The sequence below is a fragment of the Sarcophilus harrisii genome, chromosome 4, assembly GCF_902635505.1.
Source record: "Sarcophilus harrisii chromosome 4, mSarHar1.11, whole genome shotgun sequence".
Lineage (NCBI taxonomy): Eukaryota > Metazoa > Chordata > Mammalia > Dasyuromorphia > Dasyuridae > Sarcophilus > Sarcophilus harrisii.
Genome location: NC_045429.1, coordinates 70037509 through 70056817, shown reverse-complemented (window position 1 = coordinate 70056817; position 19309 = coordinate 70037509). Strand labels below are relative to the sequence as shown.

Sequence of the window (19309 nt, the reverse complement as noted above, 5' to 3'; positions counted from 1 at the left end):
AAAATAAAACAAAGAAACAAACAAAAAATCTAAGTTTGATTTCTGATTCTTTCATTTACTAGTTTGGCGATAGAGGACACTTGAATCTCTGGGTCTTCACTTCCTTTTCTGTTTAATGAAGAGAAGTTAGGTTATATAATCTCTTAAGTCTCTTCTACTTCTGATTCTGTGTCAAAACTCCCCTAAGCAACCATTCTGATCCAGAATGATTATCGAATCCTGGAAGAAGCTGAAAATCTTTTGGTTTTTTCCCAACTGTCTCGTGTTCTGCTCAGAGATCCCTAACTAAGCAATACCTTTTTTGGACAGCCAGAGAGGTCCATGTTTAATACAGTTAATCCAGGGTTCTCTTTTCTTTCTTTTCTTTTCTTTTCTTTTTTTTTTCTTTTCCTTTCCTTTCTTTTCTTTTCCTTTCTTTTCTTTTATTTTCTTTTCCTTTCTTTTCTTTTCTTCTCTTTTCCTTTCTTTTCTTTTCTTTTCTTTTATTTGTTGTTGTTGCTGCTGTTTGTTATTGAACAGTGGTCATTATTTTCAAGTATTCTTGTTTTTCCAAACTCTAGAATTCCAAATCCAACCCTAGTAATATGGCAGGTTAATGAACGCTCTTTGACAACAGGTGGCAGCACAGGGAACTACTTTTCTACTTTGGTCAGATCTGCCTAGCCTTTGGATGGGGTCTCCTGAAGGAAATGGAAACCTTAATGTCCCTGGAAACTTTATTTCAAATAAGGCATCTTTTCTAGGAGGATCTTGAAGACATTCACTCACTCAATAAACATTTGTTAAGAACATACCATATACAAAGAGAATTATCATGGCTTAATAGATAGAAATGGGTCTCAGAGACAGCAAATCCTTGATTCCAGTCTCAATTCTGCCATATATCTTGGGCAAGTCCCAACTTCTCAGTGCTCCCAAGGAGTTCACTAGAACTAAAGTTGCAGAGAATGTTTTCATCTACTTTGGTAAAAGCACTTCCTCAGCAGTACAATATGGTCCTTACCCTCATGAAGGTTTCAGTCTAGTAGGAGAATAAAACATAAACACAGATAACAATAATACACAGAGTGTCCCTAAAGTCTAAGTGTGTGTGATTGTGTCCCAAAAGCTTTTAAAGCCACATTAAGACTTTTGGGATACTCTGGTAATCCACCAATACATGATCAGTCCCACAGAAATACAAAATGGAACACAATAAGAAGTCTAAGAAGAAAGGTTGTTTCCAGCAAGGAAATTCAAAAAGCAAGATTACATGGCTTCTGAAATTTCTTCCAGCGCTACATTGTAGATTTTATCATATGTTATCAAGTTCCTGCTCAGCCCTTTTGGTTGAAAGCAGGAAAAGGGGGTTCTCAATTATTGTTAATCCACTTTCCCACTGATCACAGGTCCCTGAGGAGAAGAGACAAGTGTTTAGCAAGGGGTGCTTGTGATCACCCTCTGCCTTTGACTTATTTACATCAGAATTCTCCAGGTAACTGTGAATATAGGACCATCTGACTTAGCATCAAGACTCTTACTCTGAAATAGGGCCCTCACTTTGGGGGATACAATGAAAACTCAGAAAGACTCAGAAGTGCTATGATCAGCTACACAATCTTGGAGTAAGTAAACTTTTTTCTAAGACTCAATTTCTCCCTTTGTAAAATGACCCTGCCCTACCTCATTGAAATATCCTGATGACTCCCTGAAATAATAAGATGCAAAAACTACCTTGGAAGCTGAAGTTCTTATAGAAATACTACCCAGGCTGCAGGAAGTTATTTTCTATCCGAGAAAACTGGATTTTCTTTGGACATTTGCTGTTAGCCTAGATTTAGGGTGGGAGAAGTTGAGTGGCTCCTGTTGGGAAGGCAAAGATAATTGGGCAGGGGTGGGGATGGGACTATGGTGGCATTGATAGCAAGAACTCTCAGGAAAGAATCAAGCTCTATTAATGCCCATCAGCCCTTGCTCTGCAAGCCCTGATCCCAGAGAGTCATGTGCAGCTCTGAGAGATTAAATAGTTTCAGAAGCAAGACTTCCAGATTCTGAAGCTGTTTCTCTATTTACTGCATGAGACTACAAGGAAAGTACAAAAATAATAATGCAGATGCATGGACATAACACTAAACTTCTGCTTAGCATCTCTCACATCTGTTACTTAATTTCATCTTAATAACAATCCTCTGAGAAATGGCAGTCTCATCGCTTCTTTTTATCCCTAGTGCCTAACACAGGTTATAAGTAGGGTAGGGTAACAGGGTCTTTTTCATCAGCGCAGCAAAATTAAGAGAGTTGATAGGATCCCACTTCAAGCAGCTGCATAAAAAATGAATTCCTTTCTCCAAGCCCCACCTTTCAACCAAAGAAGTCATCCTGAGGCAACTTCCTCAAGATGAGTCAAATCCTGGAAACCAAATCTAATTTTTAGTTACAGGCTTTTCCCTGATAACTACTAATAATGAAGGTTATAGTTGGAGCTAAGCTAAGTCAAACTATGTGGCAAGCTTACTGGACCATTACTATATTTCTCTGTTGCTCTCTCTTTGTAGATATTTCATACTTTCTTGCTGCCTATTCCACATGAGCCTACCCTCCCTGGCCAATAGCCAAAACTCCAAATTCTCCTTTTCCCCTGATCTCCATCAAAACTCTCCTTCCTTCAATGACCCGTTCTGAGTTAGGTGCCCAACAAGAGATAGATCAAACCCATTCATCCATGGAAAGACTTGAGTGTGATCAGGGCTTACTCCTATGTCCAAGTTATAGAACTCTCTCCCTCCTCAAACCCATTTTATTTTCCTTGGCTTCCTTCAAGTCTCAGCTAAAATCCTACTGTCTGTGAGAAATGTTTCCAGGTTCCTCTTAATTCCAGTGTCTTCCTTCTTTTGATTATCTCTAATTTAATCTGTATTCAGCTTGTTTCTCCATAGTTGTTTGCATTTTGGTTCTTCCATCATGCTTCTTGAGAGCAGGGTCTGTGTATATTACCTTTCTCATTTAGCACAGTGCCTGGAAAATAGTAAGTGCTTAATTAAGGCCTGTTGACCCACTAACAGAAAAAGACTACTAAGAGAAGGCAAGCTCTTTAAACCATTTCAAAATGGAATTCAAAATGACAAATCTTTATGGAAGTCTTCTTCTTTGATTTCATTGAAAGGCCCCTCTAAGTTGACTACTGAGCTACACACAGAAACTCCTAGCAGGAAGAGCCTTCAGGAATCAGCTAATCTCATTAATGCTTCAACACCAATCTTCTCTAGCACTCCTCTCTAACAAATCCTCCACATTTCTACAGTATCTTAAGTCTTACAAAATGCTTTCTTCATAACAACACTATTAGACAGGAAGGGCAAATAGCATCACCCCCATTAGCTACATCATGAAGTTATAGACTTAGATCTAGAAAAGAAACTTAAGGATAACTAGTCAAGCCCCATCTTCCCATTTAAAAAGGAGGAAAATGAGATCTACAGGGATTCAGGAACTTGCTTAAGATGGTATGTAGTAATCCCTCATCCTTCCACCTTTAGTGTATTTCCTGGATCTAAAAGATCTCAGGAACATCTTCATTGGAAAATATTGCTCCAAAGCAAATTTTCTTATGTGATTCTACCCTTTTCCTGTGACAGAACTGTGGTTAGAAAAAAAAAAAAAAAAAAAAAAACCAGTGACTTGCACTTAAGAAGTCTCTTTCTATTCTCTTGGTTTCTCTCAACCCCCAATATCTGAAGCAACCATTTACCAGACTGAATAAGGATAATCTTGGAATTCTCCCAAATTGGTTTCTATTCTACTTCGTGCATCACCCAAGTTTTTAACAGTGTGCCAATGCAGGCTTTTTTTTAAGCTGGCAATGTGTGTGGGGCAGAAACCATGGCTGGGTTGTCAGATCATGTGGGTGTTGGGCGGGAGATGGTGAGGAAGAGGGGGGGGGGGAGAAAGGTTGGCAAAGCTGGCGGACAAACCCTCCCTAGATTTTGTACTGGAGAGCATCAGAGCTGAATGTCACCAAGAGAGGACGAGCTGTTCTCTGTTCCAGCATCACAAAGACTCACTTTCCTGAAGAGAAGCACTCTTTAAAAAGAGGAATTGAGAATAAGAGTTTGCCATCCGCAGCAGGAAAAGTCTGGAGCAGACAAGAGACAGAAGGAAAGAAAATTTCCCATGATGTTTGGAAACCAGAACTGATCTTTGACATCATGGAAACAAACTATTTTTGCAAGTGAGGAACCTGAGATTTAAAGGTTTTAATTAGAGATGAGACTGTAATTAAAGCCCAATTCTCCGGACTACTGTTCTTTCCATTGAACTACAGTCTTTACATGTCATCAATGGGTGAACAACTGGATCCCCTGAAAAAGACAAAGAAAATAGAATCCCCCATCCCACCCCCAGCTGTGCTTTATTTTTATCCTTTTTCATTCACAGACAGATTGTTCTGCTGATCTTATCTTCCTTCCCCCACCTAACTGTAAATACTTCCCTTCCCCAAATTATCCTGTATATATTTTGCACATATGCACATATATGGATATGTATGGATGTTTCTATACACACACATTTTCCCTAATAGAAACTTTCAAGAAAACTCCTTAAGGAGAGAATAAATTTCTTATTTGTCTTTGTACTCCCAGAACCTAGCACAGCACCCAGCACCCAGTAAGTATTTGGTGATAGACTGATAGCACCTATACAGTAAGTGGCCTAAAAGTCCACCAGGCTTTACCCATGTCTGTCTTAGAGGATGAATGTAGCCTAAAGAACATAGGTCCCATGAGGAACACAAGTCCCATGAGGAAAATCTGACCTATGCCCTGTGGTACTCTCACTCCATTAGGATCAGCAGCCTACCTCTCCTGCCTTTCCACTAATTGAAGGTTAATCGACCAAACCACTTCATGTCACTTTTGCATCCAAGGAATGGTCCAGCCATAACCAGAAGTGATCTGGTTTACCTTGTGTTCTTAAAGGATACCTACCAGTGCCTAAGATGCCTTCAAATGCTTCTGAAGCTCTACCTTCACAGGTATCTTTTCTAACCTGGGTGTGATGTTAGAAATCCTGCGGACAAGAAGGGGAATGACAAAAGCTTTAGTATGCTGCTTTCTAAAATCTGTCTATGATTGGCTGATAAGTATTATCTCTTCCACTTTTACATAAGCTAAATTTTAGCCTTGGGTTCAAATCCCAGTTTTTTGTTTTTTTGTTTTTTTTTTTGTTTGGGGTTTTTTTTGTTTTTTTTTAACTATGTGACTTCAGGTGAATCAGTTAATCCCTGTGGACCTCAGTTTCTTCACCTGTAAATCAAGGAGGTTGGATCTGGCATCTCATACATCCTTTTATAAATCTAAATCTACATTGTTGTCATTCCCTAAAGGTCAAGGCTTCCCTTCGTGCTGCCAGGCCCACACTTATCCTGGTTTTTTTTTTTCTCAGAGATGGGCTCAGGACTGATGGAGTCTGAGGACACAAGACTATCTACATTTTTTTTTGCCCAGAACTACTGCCACTCCTTCCATGCCCTCAGTTGGTACTGAAGCCCTAAATCTCCTCCAATGATGATAGCATAGATCTCAAAGTTTTTACTTCACTTTTAATCATATGAGAAAATTACTTTATGATGAATCATCAACTTTTTAAGAATAGAAACCATATCTTACATATCTTTGAATCTTCCTTCCACTCTCTTCTTTAGCACATAACTAAGCATAAGTGCTCTGCTTGGAGTGTTGAGAGTGCTGGGCTGAGTACCTTGAACGATCAAATAGTGATAAAACATAATCATAGCAAGCATTTATATAGTACTTTAAAATTTATAAAGCCTTTTAGATATGTTATCTGATGTGATCCTCAGAACAACTCTGAAAAGTAGGTGTTTTATCCCCCATTTTACAGTAAGGGAAACTGAGTCAAAAAGGTTACTTGACTTGCTTAGGGTCACACAGCTAGCAAGTGTCTGCAACTGGATTTGAACTCAGGTCTTCTTGACCTAGGTTGAGCAGATGATCTATCGCATCCTGACACAACACCAAGTGTTAGATGGCATTCAGAGACTTGGTGCAGGCACAGTCCCTATTATTATGGGGAAGGGACTGTAGTGAAAAGCTCACTGGTGGGAATGGGAAGGTTGAATTCTGCCATGTGATATCTTTGTGACCTCAGACAAATTTCCCCTCCCCCAGTCCTCAGTTTCTTCATCTGTAAATAAGGAGGGTAGACTAAATGGTCTCCATTTAGGAGCTCTTAATCCACATTCTCTGATCTGACATTAGATAGAACAACGAATGGGGGAAATATCCTCCTCTACCAAAACAGACCAATATTATCATCTGTAACTTAGCATCTAAAGGAGCTGCCTGGAACCCTTAAAAGGTAGGTGACATGTCCAGAGTCATGGAGTCAATACGTGTCAAAGGAAAAACTTGAAAGCAGCTCTTCCTGACTGGGAAGCCAGCCCTGCATTCACAAATCAGAGCTACTTCTCCGAATAATTAAGTCATTTTACCACAACTACAGCTAAAGGATATAGGTACAAAATGCCACATTTTCGTCTGCTTTTTATCTCAAAATTTATAGTTTTCTTTTCTTTTTTTTTGAGGGGGCAAGGAAAGGCAATTGCAGTTAAATGACTTGCCCAGGATCATACAGCTAGTGTCTGAGCATAGATTTGAACTCAGGTTGTCCTAACTCCATTTAATTGTCCCTAGTTTTCCCAATATTGTATATTATATATATTATTGTATGTTATATATGTATATTACATATATATTATATACATATATCACAAGAAATTTATATATATATATATATATATATATACACACACATATATATATCACAAAATTGCAATTGATTTTTACAACCCAATAATAAATAATAACTGATATTACATGGCATATTAAGTTTTTCAAGGCATTTTATACACACTAACCCATTCTCCTTCTCTATAGTATTTCTGGCATCACACTGGGCAAGAGGACACCTCATTTGATCTTTACAATAATCCTATGGAGTAGGTATTATAGGTATTATTATCATTTATATTTTACAAATAAGAAATTGAGACTTAGAGAAGTTAAGACTGGTCGTCCATTTAGTAAATGTCTTAACTCCAAGTCCAGAGGTCTTGAGATTTAGGGGATCTAGATTCACTCCCATGTCTTATTTATACTTTCTCTCTCTCTCTGTCTCTCTGTCTCTGTCTTTCTCTCCCCTCTTTTTCTCCCCCCCCCCCACCCAATCCCCAATCAGGAATAAGCAATTATACAGTTAGTGTCTGAGATCAGATTTGAACTCAAGTCCTCCTGAGTCCAGAACTGGCACTAAGTCCTTTAATCTCTAAGGCTCTCATTTTCCACATCAATAAAGTGAGAAGCCTGGACTAGTCCATCTCTAGGATCCCTTTCAACTCTTAATCCAATTATATTTTTAAAGTAGGCAGGATAACATTATAATCTCCTTTTTACAAATAAAGAAAAGGAGACAGAGATATTAAGAGGCATTCCTGGCTTCTAATCACTAGGCAATGACAAAAGAAGGATTAAGACCCATAAGTTTACAATCTAGTTCTATCAAGAAAATGTGGATATAGAAAAGCATGATCAGAAATATAAGGCAGTAAAGAGAATTTTAGAAAGAGAAAGGACTTCAGGAAATATCTGATGTAATTCTCAGAATATACAAATAAAGAAACTAAGGAATTTAATAAAGAAAGTTAAATGAGCTAGTCCAGGTCATCCTCAAGCCTGTATCTCCTAATAACCAAGTCAGAGAGCTCTCTACTCCTGTCTCTTAACATCTAGTTATCTTATGATTACTTCAGACAATCCTAGCTGAAAAGGCTCAAATTCACTGGCTGACAGATGGAAGGATTCTCCAGGGATTATCTGTTCCACCATTCCCCTACCACTATCCAGAATTGTTTTATATTATACCAGGAAGATTAATATCTGTTCAAAAGCTCACCAAAGAAATTTCACCTTTACCATCATCTGAAATTATTAGAATCATATAATATAAGGAGCTGGAGGAAGTCTTACAATTTGTCTTATCCAACAATAGCCAAGTCTTACCATCCAATCACTGGACAAAGTCCCTTCTCTAGATCTCAATTTCTGTTTCTATGAAGTAAGGGGATTGGACCAGCTGGTCCTTGAGGGCCCACATGCTCTGAATCCTATGGTTTGCCTCATTTCATAGACAAGAAATTTAAGGTCAGAAATATAAATTGAAAATGGTACAGCCAACTGACCAGCGAACTCTATCCAGAGTTCTTTATACTGTACTTACAAGGGTTTCTCTAAGGCCATGTGCTTTTGATAGTAAACAATTTTTGATAGCTAACAATTTGCAATCTGAGACCCTAGACCAACCATCCCTGAATCTGCCTATTATACCACTATCCTTCCTGATGGTCCCTTCTCCCACTTATGGGTTGCAATTTGGGGAAAGGTCTCAGACCAACCATCTCTGATTCTCCCCATTTAGTAAATATGCTCTTGCTCAGATATGTCTCCTTCTCTCCTTTTCATATCTCTCATGTTTTCTTCCTCGATTAGAATGTAAACTTGAAAGAAGAGACTATCCTTTTTGCTTATATTTGTAACCCTTCTCCTTAGCACAGTGCCTGACATGTAATATAGAATTATTAAACGATTGTTGACTGACCAAGACACATGGTAAACATCAACACAAGATCAAAACAAAACATATATATTACAGAGAATAAGTAGTACTCTATAATGACTAGAATTGGGCTTTGAATCCACTCTCTAACAGATGCTAGTTGTGTGATTTGAGGCAACCTTTCATGCCCCCAGATAACTATAAGATTCTAAATTTCAGGAGAGAGCAATGAGTTGCTGATTTGCTTTGGTGTAGCAAGCTTCTCACTCCCAACTCAAACTCCCTCTAGGAAGGAAAATCACAGGTCTGGTCATACTAAGACAACTGGAGAAAATGCCAAGTTTGATTTCTCTTTCTTTCTAACTTCCGCTCCTGAAATTGGGTGCTTAGATCCTAGTTATATATCTAGTTAAAGTTTGTTAAAAAAAAAAATCTATATATACCATATGAAATAGTGCCTACAATGAATTCAGAGAAGGTTGGGAAATCAAATGAACTGATACAAACTGAAGGAAGAAGGGAAACAACAGATGAAACTACTACAACAGTGCAAATTAGAACAATAACAAAACTATTAAAACTGAATGCTATAAAATTATGGTGGCCAAGTTTGGTCCCCAGAAAGATATGAGAGAATTCCAGCTACCCACCCATTTTCAGCCCCCGCCATTTGCAAAGATGAGTGACTATGGGTACATATAATGTCAGACTAATGTGTTGGTTAGTTTTGCTGAATTTTTTGTTTTCCTTTTTTATTCTTTGCACTAAAGGATAATTAAATAGAAAGAAATTAGGGATGTGAATGATAAAGACGTCTTATAGTAAGTTTGGATTATTTAAAAATAAGATATTTAATAAAATTTTATTTAAGAAAAGATTAAAGTCATATAAATCTTTGATCTTTGAAACACTTGACCAAGAGCAAAGTCCGGGGAACCTTCCATCTCTAGCAATAGACAAATACCTATCTCAGAGTTCTCTCTTTAAATAAGAAAGAGATGTTCCAAAGTTTTATTCACTTTCCCCAAGAATGGTGTTAGAAAAAAAAATGGGGTTATTTAACAGCAATTCTTAAGAGAAAGATGAGATAATTTCTGTTTTGATTGATTCCCCCATAAATTTACCCAGCTCTTTTCTTCAGAGAGGCTCCAAGCATGTCACACAGCTCTTTCATCCTTGGAAAAGCCTCCTCAGGTAGGTAAAGGGGCAGGCCTGGTTGATCCCATGTTACAGGTGGGCAAAGTGGGGTCCAGAAAAGTCAAATGACTCATAAAAAGTTACATGACGTATCAGGAGAAGAATGAGAATGAAAACTTTTTCTGCTCTCTATTCCAAAGACACACAATACATGCACCATGACCACAATGAGACCCAAGGACTATCCTTCCTTTTCCTATTGACCCATATCACTTCCTCCTCCTGCCCCTCTGAGGAAGGTCCTACTACCGCCCAAGCCCAGGAAGGACTTGTACTTACTCCCACTCTTTCCTCCGGGCTTGAGGTGTGCTCTGCATCTTGTGGGCTTCGTGGGCTTTGATGATGTCCCTCTGCTCAATCAGCCCTCCTCGCCTCCGTTTCATGACCTCTGGGCTCACAGGAAGGAATGGGCTCAGACTGGGATCGAGGGCACTGCTGCCCTCCCATCCTGAGCCCTCACCTTCTTGCATGGGGAAGAAGACCGAGGAGGCATCGAAGCATAGGGCACGTGGGGACCCTGGTAAGGCTCCTGCGTCCTCCAGGGCCTCGGGCTCGAGCAGAGCAGAAGTCTGGGTGGGCAACATCCCTGGGCTGTGCTGGCGCCATGTCTCCTCCTCAGGAAGGGACAGGATGTGGCGGTGGGCAACCAGACCAAGCTCAGGGCTTTCCCCGGTGGCCAAGGCAGGGATGAGCTCCTGGGACTTGTAGGCTGGGCATGGGCTGTGTCCATGCATCTCCGGCACCATCACAGCTCATTGCTCTAGGAGAAAGTGGGGAGGGAGAAGGAAGGGGAGAAGAGAAAGAAGGGAGAAAAACGTCAGTGACATATCCTTTCAGAGGAAGGTCATCTTTGCTCATTCCTCAATAAAATTAAATTAAAATTAAATTTAAAAATATCATTTCTCAATAAAATCACTGACTAAACGCCAAAGAACTCTCAGCCCTCTGCACACCATGCTACTTCTACTAGGATCATCACAGCCACCTTCTCCCCACTGATAACCTGAACTCCTTGCCTGAATTCTTCAATTCTGATAGTTTGTTCTTTCCCCTACATTGCTGGGACCCATGACTCCAAGTCATTTCTCTGACTGCTCCAGGTTATATTTCCTTCTCTTCAGCAGCCCCTTTATCTTCTGTCTTCACTTAGATTGGAAGTTCTTTGAGGCAAGAACTGTCTGAGTTGCTTATATTTGTATGACCAGATTTTGCATAGTGCTTGGCACATAGCACTTTTAATGAATGCTCACTCAATTTAGCTATCAATCTACCTACCTACCCACCCATTCTGTCTATTTAAAGGTCATTTATTTCAACTTCAGTTATATAGACTACATTTTACATCCTTGACCATTACTGATAGGTAGATGCTTGCTCTTTGTATCTATCTCTGCACCAATACAGTGATTGGCACATAGTAAGAGCTTCATTGGTCATTGTCTTTCCTTGCCTTGACTCTGTGATGAAAGATGTCTCAACTTCCTTCAATAATATTTCCTGATATTCCATTTCCTGCATTTCTAGGAAGGAAGGAAGAAAGAAAGGAAGGATAGATGGATGTATCCATAATGTTTTTTGCCAGTCTTCTTTCTTCATGATCATTAAGGAAAATTGTCAAATTTAAATGAAAAATAGCTCTGTGATGGAGAGCTAAAAAAATATTATTAGTGGTGAATGGAGCCTGATCTATGAGAGCGGTTTGAAGAATATCTAAAGAAGCTCCAGTTCTCTCTCTCTCATATGTCTTCTTCAACCCATTTTCTTGATACAATCTAAATATTTCTGGGGTTCTCATTAATGCAGAGCTCCTGTTCTTTGTGGCAAAAGCTATATATTTAGTAACTAGGATTTGGGCTGGGGGTGGGGGGAGTGACTAGGGGAGAACAGAAGGACTAAGGAACATGGGGCAGAGTTTGGAAATCACGGGAGAAGAGAGCCATGGAGCAAATGAATTTCAAGTTTCCCCAAAGAGGGTTGCGTGGGACCCTTGTAGGAATGATTCATGTTCACCATGTCATTCTGTCTCAACTTTGCTTGATGGATTTTAAAATTATCTTTCATTCCTGTAATGTTTAAATGTCTCTCCCTACACACACACACACACACACACACACACACACAATATTCTCCAGTCTGTTCACAATCTCTCTTCAAGGCAAAAGGGTTTTCCCAGCTTCTGCCTCCTCACAGCCCTTGTCCCTCTCCTGGAAAGTCTCTGGGACCTGACCTCCCTCAGACTTAACTGTTAACCAGTACCATTGCTCCAACTTCAGACCTCCACTGTCTACAACATAGATCTCCCCTTCCAAGAACCTCTGCTGATTTCAATGAACATCTTTGCCAAAATTGCAGCAGCAAGATTATGTACACAGCATTCTAGCTTCAAGAGAATCAATTTTAAGAATATCAAAACATGAAATTATCTCATTTTTCCTTTAAGAATTACAGTTTAACAACCCCATTATTATTGATATAAATGTTCATCGGGAGAATCGGTTCTTTGTTGCTGCCATTGTCTGTGAAACTGACCAATACCATGCACCATGTTTTCTCATGAGAACTCTTCCTGTTTCATTCTCCTGCAGATAAACAGGAAAATACTCAAAATAGGAAGAGCAGTTTCTTCTTAGGAGTAGATGAGGCAGGATCCATATTCATCCATATTCAGGAAGTGAACAAATATGATTTGAAAGCCAGGATGGGTTGGTTGTATGGAATGTCCAGAGTGCTGAAATCCAGGAGGCTGAGACAAATCAGGTAAATTGACAGGGGCAGAAAATCAAGCCAGGACATCAATAATGAAGCAGCATGCAAAATTCAAGGAGTTCCAAAGAGCTTATTCTTGATTGGCTCAACTTTTCTCTTCAAAGTCTTATCAGTCAGTCATTATACACTCAGTAAGAGACTACTTTGTCCTAAGCATTAAGCATACAAAAAGAGGGAAGACAGTCTCTTATAATTGGGGAAACAACAAAAGATAATAGATATGTACAAACAAGCTATATACAGGATAACAAGATATAATTAAGAGAGGGAAGGCACTAAAAAAAAAAAGAGGGACTAAGTAAGGTTTCCTATAGAAGATGAAATTTTAGTTGGAATTTGAAGAAATCCAGGAGGAAAAAATTAGGGATGGGGGAGAGACATTCCACTTATAGAGAACAATCAAAGAAAGTATCTGGAGCCCAAAGATAAGAGTATCTTGCTTGAGGAATATCAAGGAAGTCAGTGGACTGAAAAGTATAAGGCAGGGGAAAAGGTACAAGAAGATTAGAAACAGTGGAGCTAGGTTAATAAGGGCATAGAACACCAAAGAGAGGATTTTGTATTTCATCCTGGTGGCAATAGGAAAACACTGGAACTTACTGAGTATTGGGGTGACACAGTCAATGCTTCACTTTAGGAAAATATCACTTCAGTGACTGAATGGAAAAATGAGATGGATTGGAGCGAGACTTGGGGCAAGTATATTCCCATGAAGCTATTGCAATAGTTCAAGCTTGTGTTGATGAAGGTCTACACTGGGGTGGTAACAATATCAGAAGAGAGAAAGGGATGTCTTTTCATGGCCATTGCTAGTATTTCCCACCCTCTTTTTCCATCCCTGCCCTTTCCCCTGTCCCCATACATACAGTAATGAATACATGGTCAGAGTACCATAATTCCCTTTGATTCCACAGTATCCATGAGCCTATAAACACTTTAAACCTTACTTTCCATTCCAAACAACACCAAGAAAAGGGATATAATTTTTTGTCCTTGACCTTGTCTTTTCCATGATCTTTCTCCCCCTTACAATAACCCCATATATCTGAAAAATGAATGATCTCTTTATCCAAGGGCAAGAGATGCTCTCTCGTTTTAATCAGTGTTGGATTGGAACAATATTGAAAAAGTTGTCTTTCAGTAACCTGTAATTCAGAGAACTTGCCTTCATAGTGTTGAACAAGCATATACGTATGTAGGCACACACACACACTTCTGGAAGGAATGGGACACACACACATATAGTTATGGAAAGAGTTTTCATCCTTAGGCATCTTTAAGGGTATAGACAATTTTCTGAGATGTAAAGGCAGAGATAGAACACATGCATATTCAAGATATATCCCAGCTCTAAGGTCCTATCATAGTCCATTCATTCAGGGTCCATGGGGAAAGAATGGATCATTCAAGGAGGAGCACAGAATGAATGGATGATATGCAAAGCAAGAAGCTTTCTAACCCTATCAAGGCATTGCTCTTGACATTGCAGGTATTTTTTTAAAGTGAATATAGAAAAAACACCTGCCTTTAGAAAAAGAGCAAGAGAATAACATGATGGCAATGATGTCCAAGTGTCCTGTACCTGCCCCACACTTCACCCCTAATTTATCTCTCTATTCCCACTACTGATTTCTGTGCGGTAGACCTAAGAAGAAATTTCCTGTAAGGTTCCCTTCCCAAGCCCAATTCACCAGAAGCACTATCACTATGAATCTGTAACAAGTATATCTTCCCCATCATCCAAGCTCTGTGTTCTCCTTAGCCTCCAAGTTCCAAAGAAAATAGAAGTTTGGGAAATAACAGTACTTGTGTCTACCACCAAAAAATAAAAGTTGTTTTTATTTCATCCCCCTCCTTTCTCTATAGGACTCTTCTCTTTAAAAGGATACCAACTGAGTCAGATTGGAGACTCCCATATCCAAGTGTTTACAGTATTCTTTCTTCCTCCTCTCACTCTCTTCCCTTCTCACTTTCAGGCTCTTTTTTTCCTATTTCCTGCCTGAATTTTTTTGTTTCTTCCCAATCAGCAAATAGGAACCTTAACCACCCCCTTCTGTCCCTCTGAGTCTCTGGGATTCTTTCCAGGTAACCTCCTGAGTCTTGAACAATCAACCAATAATAGCCTAGAAATCTCACTCCCCCAGCTTTTCAAATTCCTCCTCTAATATCCATGTCTTGAGAGCAGAGCAGGATTCTGGCAATGCATCTGGTCCAGAGCTTCCACAGCTCTGAGAGAACTGAAGGATCCATAGACCAAATAGGTCTGCCAGGGCTCAGTTCTTCGGGATGCTGTTACATGCATGAACAATACAGATTGTCCTGTTGACCAGATTTTAACTACTAGTATTTTACCTGATCTTCCAAAGTTTTCCAGGACCTCTATAGAAAAAAGGCCACAATTTCCAATGGTCTAGTGATGGAGAGAACCATCTACACCCAGAGAGAGGAATGTGGGGACTGAGTGTAGAGCACAACATAGTATTTTTACCTTTTTTATTGTTGTTTGCTTGCATTTTGTTTTCTTTCTCTTTTTTTCTTTTTGATCTGATTTTTTTTTGTGCACCATGATAATTTTTGAAATATGTATAGAAGAATTGTACATGTTTAGCATCTATTGGATTATTTGCTGTCTGAAGAAGAGGGAGGAAAGGGAAGGAAAAAAATTGGAACACAAGGATTTCCAAAGGTGAATGTTAAAAATTACCTATGCATATGTTTTGAAAATAAACAGTTTTAGCCAAAAAAAGAGGAAAAAAGAAATTAAATTTAAAAAAAAAAGAAAGAAGGCCACAAACTTTCCTCTTCCACCACCATCACCATTATCACCACCACTACTGTTGAAGTTGAGAAAGGGAATTTGAGACACCTTGCAACACTGGCCTGTAACCCCAACCTTTTGGGGTTCCCTTTCCCAACCTCAAAACTACCACCACCATAACTATTTTCCACAGTTGCCTTTCCCCGTCTTTCACAATAATATGTCATCTCAGCTTTTTAAAAGATTTGCCATAAATCATCAGATGAAAAAAAGGGGGAGAGAGAAAGGCCCAGCTAAGTGCCTTTTGCTCAGATTTGTTCTCTTTCCTCAGTTCTGGCTCTTACCATGGATTTTGCTGGTCAGACCACTGCATTTCCACCTCCCACCCCATTGTCTGCTTCTTCAGATTTCAGTGGTTAGAGTAGGGGTTTATATACATGGAAGGTCCCATGTATCAAAGGTTCTTTTGAACCAGCTACTCCATGGAATCTCTCACTTTGGACCACTGACCTGAGAATTTGGAGAAACCCCTTTGCTCAACTTTTTAATTCCTCTTGAGACAAATTCTCCCATTCTGAACCTCAAAAACTATCTGTCCAACCCAGGTTTCAACCACCTCTCCTTTCCTCTGAGGTTTCTACATTCCAACTCAAAAGCTAAAGAGCTCAGCAGATAGGGTGCTGGGCTTGGGGTCAGAAAAAGATCTTAATTCAAATCCAGCCGCAGGCATTTATTAGCTTTGTGATCCTTGACAATGCCCTTAATATCTGTTTGCCTCAGTTTCCTCAACTGTAAAATGAGAACAATAATAATGCTTACCTCACAGGGTTGTTTTATAGATAAATGAAATAATTATAAAACACTTAGCATAGTGCTTAGCACATAGTAGGCACTATATAAATGCATATTCCCTTCCTCTTCTGGAATCATACGCAACATTCCATAGCCACATAATCCATAATGCCTTTGTACTATCTACCCTGCCAGGGATGGACTCCCCCTTCACTTCTGCCTCATAGAAACTCTCTCCCTTCAAGGTCCATCTCAAGCACCACCTTCATGAGAGAGATTGTCCTGGTTGCCCTAACTGCTAGTTCCTTCTCACCCTAACTTTCTTACATCTAACTACTTTGCATGTATTTGCAATTATTCTCTTTATAGTTAAACTTAATGTAATTATATATGCCCTTGTTGATTCATTAGATCATTAGAATGTAAACTCCATGAGAGTAGGGATTTTCTCATTTATTTTATTTGTATTCTCAGTGTCTAGTCCAGAACCTGGCACACGGTAAGCACTCAGTACTTTGCAAGAAGAGAACTTTTAGGTCTCCCAGTCTAAAGTCTTCATTTTACTGCTGAAGAAACTGATGTTTACTAACAAGATCACAAAAGCAATGAATGAGATCTGAACCCATTTCCCTTGATTCCATTCCTGTAATCTCTCTGCAAATTCTCAACAGACAGAACTTTTGGCTAGTTGGTTCCTCAATGGTAGTCATTCCTCTCCCCAGAGATCCTGAACACAAGTATACAAAAGGACAATAGAGAATAGAGCTATGGTCAATGCCTGGACATTCTAACTGGAGACATATGGAAGGCCCAACAGGCCAAGGAAGAGGCAGACAATGTTTTTATAACTGGCAAATTAAAACTGCATGAGCAAACAACAACATCAACATATTCTCATGCCCAATAATCAGGGCCATTTCATTACAAGAGCCAAAAAAGCTTGGACTCCCATGATTTAACTGCCTTTGTAACTGCCAAGTAGTGAACCCAAGGGGCAGAGAGCAAGATTTCTTTTTGGTATAGCACTATAAAGATCCAGAATGCAGCAAATAGAAAAGCAACTAATGGGTAAATAATAACAACGATAACAATGGTTTGCATTTATATAACAATTAAAGTATTTCACATCTATTTTTGATAACTCATTTGATATTCATTCAATAATCATTTCTTATGTTCCTATTCTATGACAGGTACTATATTAGGCATTATATATACAAAGACAGGAAGCACATAGTCCCTGCCCTGTGTATTTATTATTTATGTATACATATATATGTATATATACATATAAAAATATACATATATGTATGTATCCTACAAATATCATATTAATTGTTAGTGTGTCCTCTTCCCTAGAAATTACTTTGCATGTATATGTGCGTACATATACACATACAAACATGCATATAAACACAAAATTATTTCTACGGAGGGAACACTAACAATTGAAGAGGTCAGAAAAGTCCTTACGTAGAATGTGAGCCATAAAGCCTTCAAAGGAATAAAGAATTCTAAGAAGCAAGTATGAGGGAGAAAATTATTCCATGCATGGAGAACAGCTTGTGCAAAGAAATGGAGGTAGGAGATGAAACATCATGCCTAGGGAGCAGTAAGCAGCCTCAAATACTTCCTAATTGTGTGACCCTGGTTAAGTCACTTAATCCTGTTTGCCTCAGTTTCTTCATTTGTGAAACGGGAAGCCACTCAAATGGCTTTTGACAAGAAAGTCCCAAATGGAGTCATAAAGGTCAGGTATGACTGAAAAATGACTCGGCAACAAGAAATTAGCTAATTTGGTTGGAGTGTAGAATGTATATGAGCAAGTAATATGAAATCAATCCAGAAAAAATAAATTGAACCAGAAAGTAAAGGACTTTAAATATCAAACAGAAGAATATTTTACTCTAAAGTCAACAGTGAGCTAGTACTCAAGCTTCTTGAGCAATGGAGTGACATCACTTTAATAACTGTGAGAAAAAGGGATTGAAGAGACTGGAGTCAGAGGAGAGACTAATAAAGCAAATATTGACATAGTCCAGATGAAAGGTAATGAGGGACAGAAATAGGATGGTTGTAATATAAATGGAGAGAAGGGCATAAATGGAAGGATTAAAAAGAATCCTTAAGAAGAATCAGCAAGACATTTCTATATGTACATGTCAAGTAAGCAGAAGTGAAGAGTTATAGATGATTTTGAAGGTGCAAATGAAGGACCTGGATGGTAGGAAGTGGTTCCTTAACAGAAACAAAGAAGTTAAAAAGAGAGGTGGGTCTATCTGAAGGAGCTGTTCAGCTCCATTTCTGCATTTACTTCATTTGAAATTTCCAGCAGGAAATTGTTGTTATGTGATGTTGAGGAATGTTAAGGGGTCCCTGGAATTATCTTTTTGAGTTGCCATATTTTGCATAAACAGTAACTCAAAGTAAGCAGGAGGCTTTAAATGTATCAAGGATGAACCTCCCCCCCGCCAAACTGAAATGTCCTTAGGAGTTGAGACAAGTACCAGATAGTCTGTGCTAGACTGGGAGGGGAAATGCTTGTGCATTTGGGATCCTTGTAGATAATCAGACCATTTTATCTTCATAGTCTATAGTTTTCAAGGGAAAAGAATACAGCTTTTCCTATTACCTCTTTCAAGAGAGGTTTTATCCTTTTCCCACCTTGATTGCATCTTTCCCCTCTCCCAAGACATGATCCTTTAGGTGAAGATTTGTTACCTTCTTCTTCCTTTGTCCTGCTGTCATAAGTATACATGTTTTTGTATGGATTGTGGGTCCCCCATGCATGGCCATCTGTCTTCCAATAAATCTAGTTTTCAAGTAAGTTTCATGAAGTTGTGATTGCCTGTGTTGACAGTGAGTGGAGCTCAAGAGAAAGATGAGAAAGAGAAAAATGAGGCTGGATATGTAGATTTGGGGATCATCTGCATTGTAATGATAATTCATCCTTTGGGAGCTAATAAAGAGAGTGTAGAAAGGATAAGGGATCCAAGACTAGTTCTGGTCAACATCCATGTTTCCATCCATACTTGAGGATCCAGCAAAGAAGACTTAGATTGAGCACACAATTAAGAGGAGAACCAGGAAAGTGGTGGCCACAAAAACACAAGAAGGGGAAAGTATGCAGGAGAAAGATTCAGCTCAAATCCTATCTTGTATAGGAAGTCTAGCTATTATGTACAA

At 39.0% G+C, this 19309-nt stretch overlaps 1 protein-coding gene across 8 annotated transcripts in view; it reads right to left on the bottom strand.

Annotated features, from left to right (window-relative positions):
* Positions 1-19309, bottom strand: part of CACNA1E (calcium voltage-gated channel subunit alpha1 E) — a 597321-nt gene that overhangs the window by 463357 nt on the left and 114655 nt on the right. For all 8 annotated transcript variants that reach the window (XM_031936988.1, XM_003767485.4, XM_031936990.1 and 5 more), the window contains exon 2: positions 10087-10567. In XM_031936988.1, the coding sequence (XP_031792848.1) occupies positions 10087-10553 (467 nt within the window). In that variant the 5' untranslated portion in view covers positions 10554-10567. The remainder of the gene's footprint in view (positions 1-10086; positions 10568-19309) is intronic.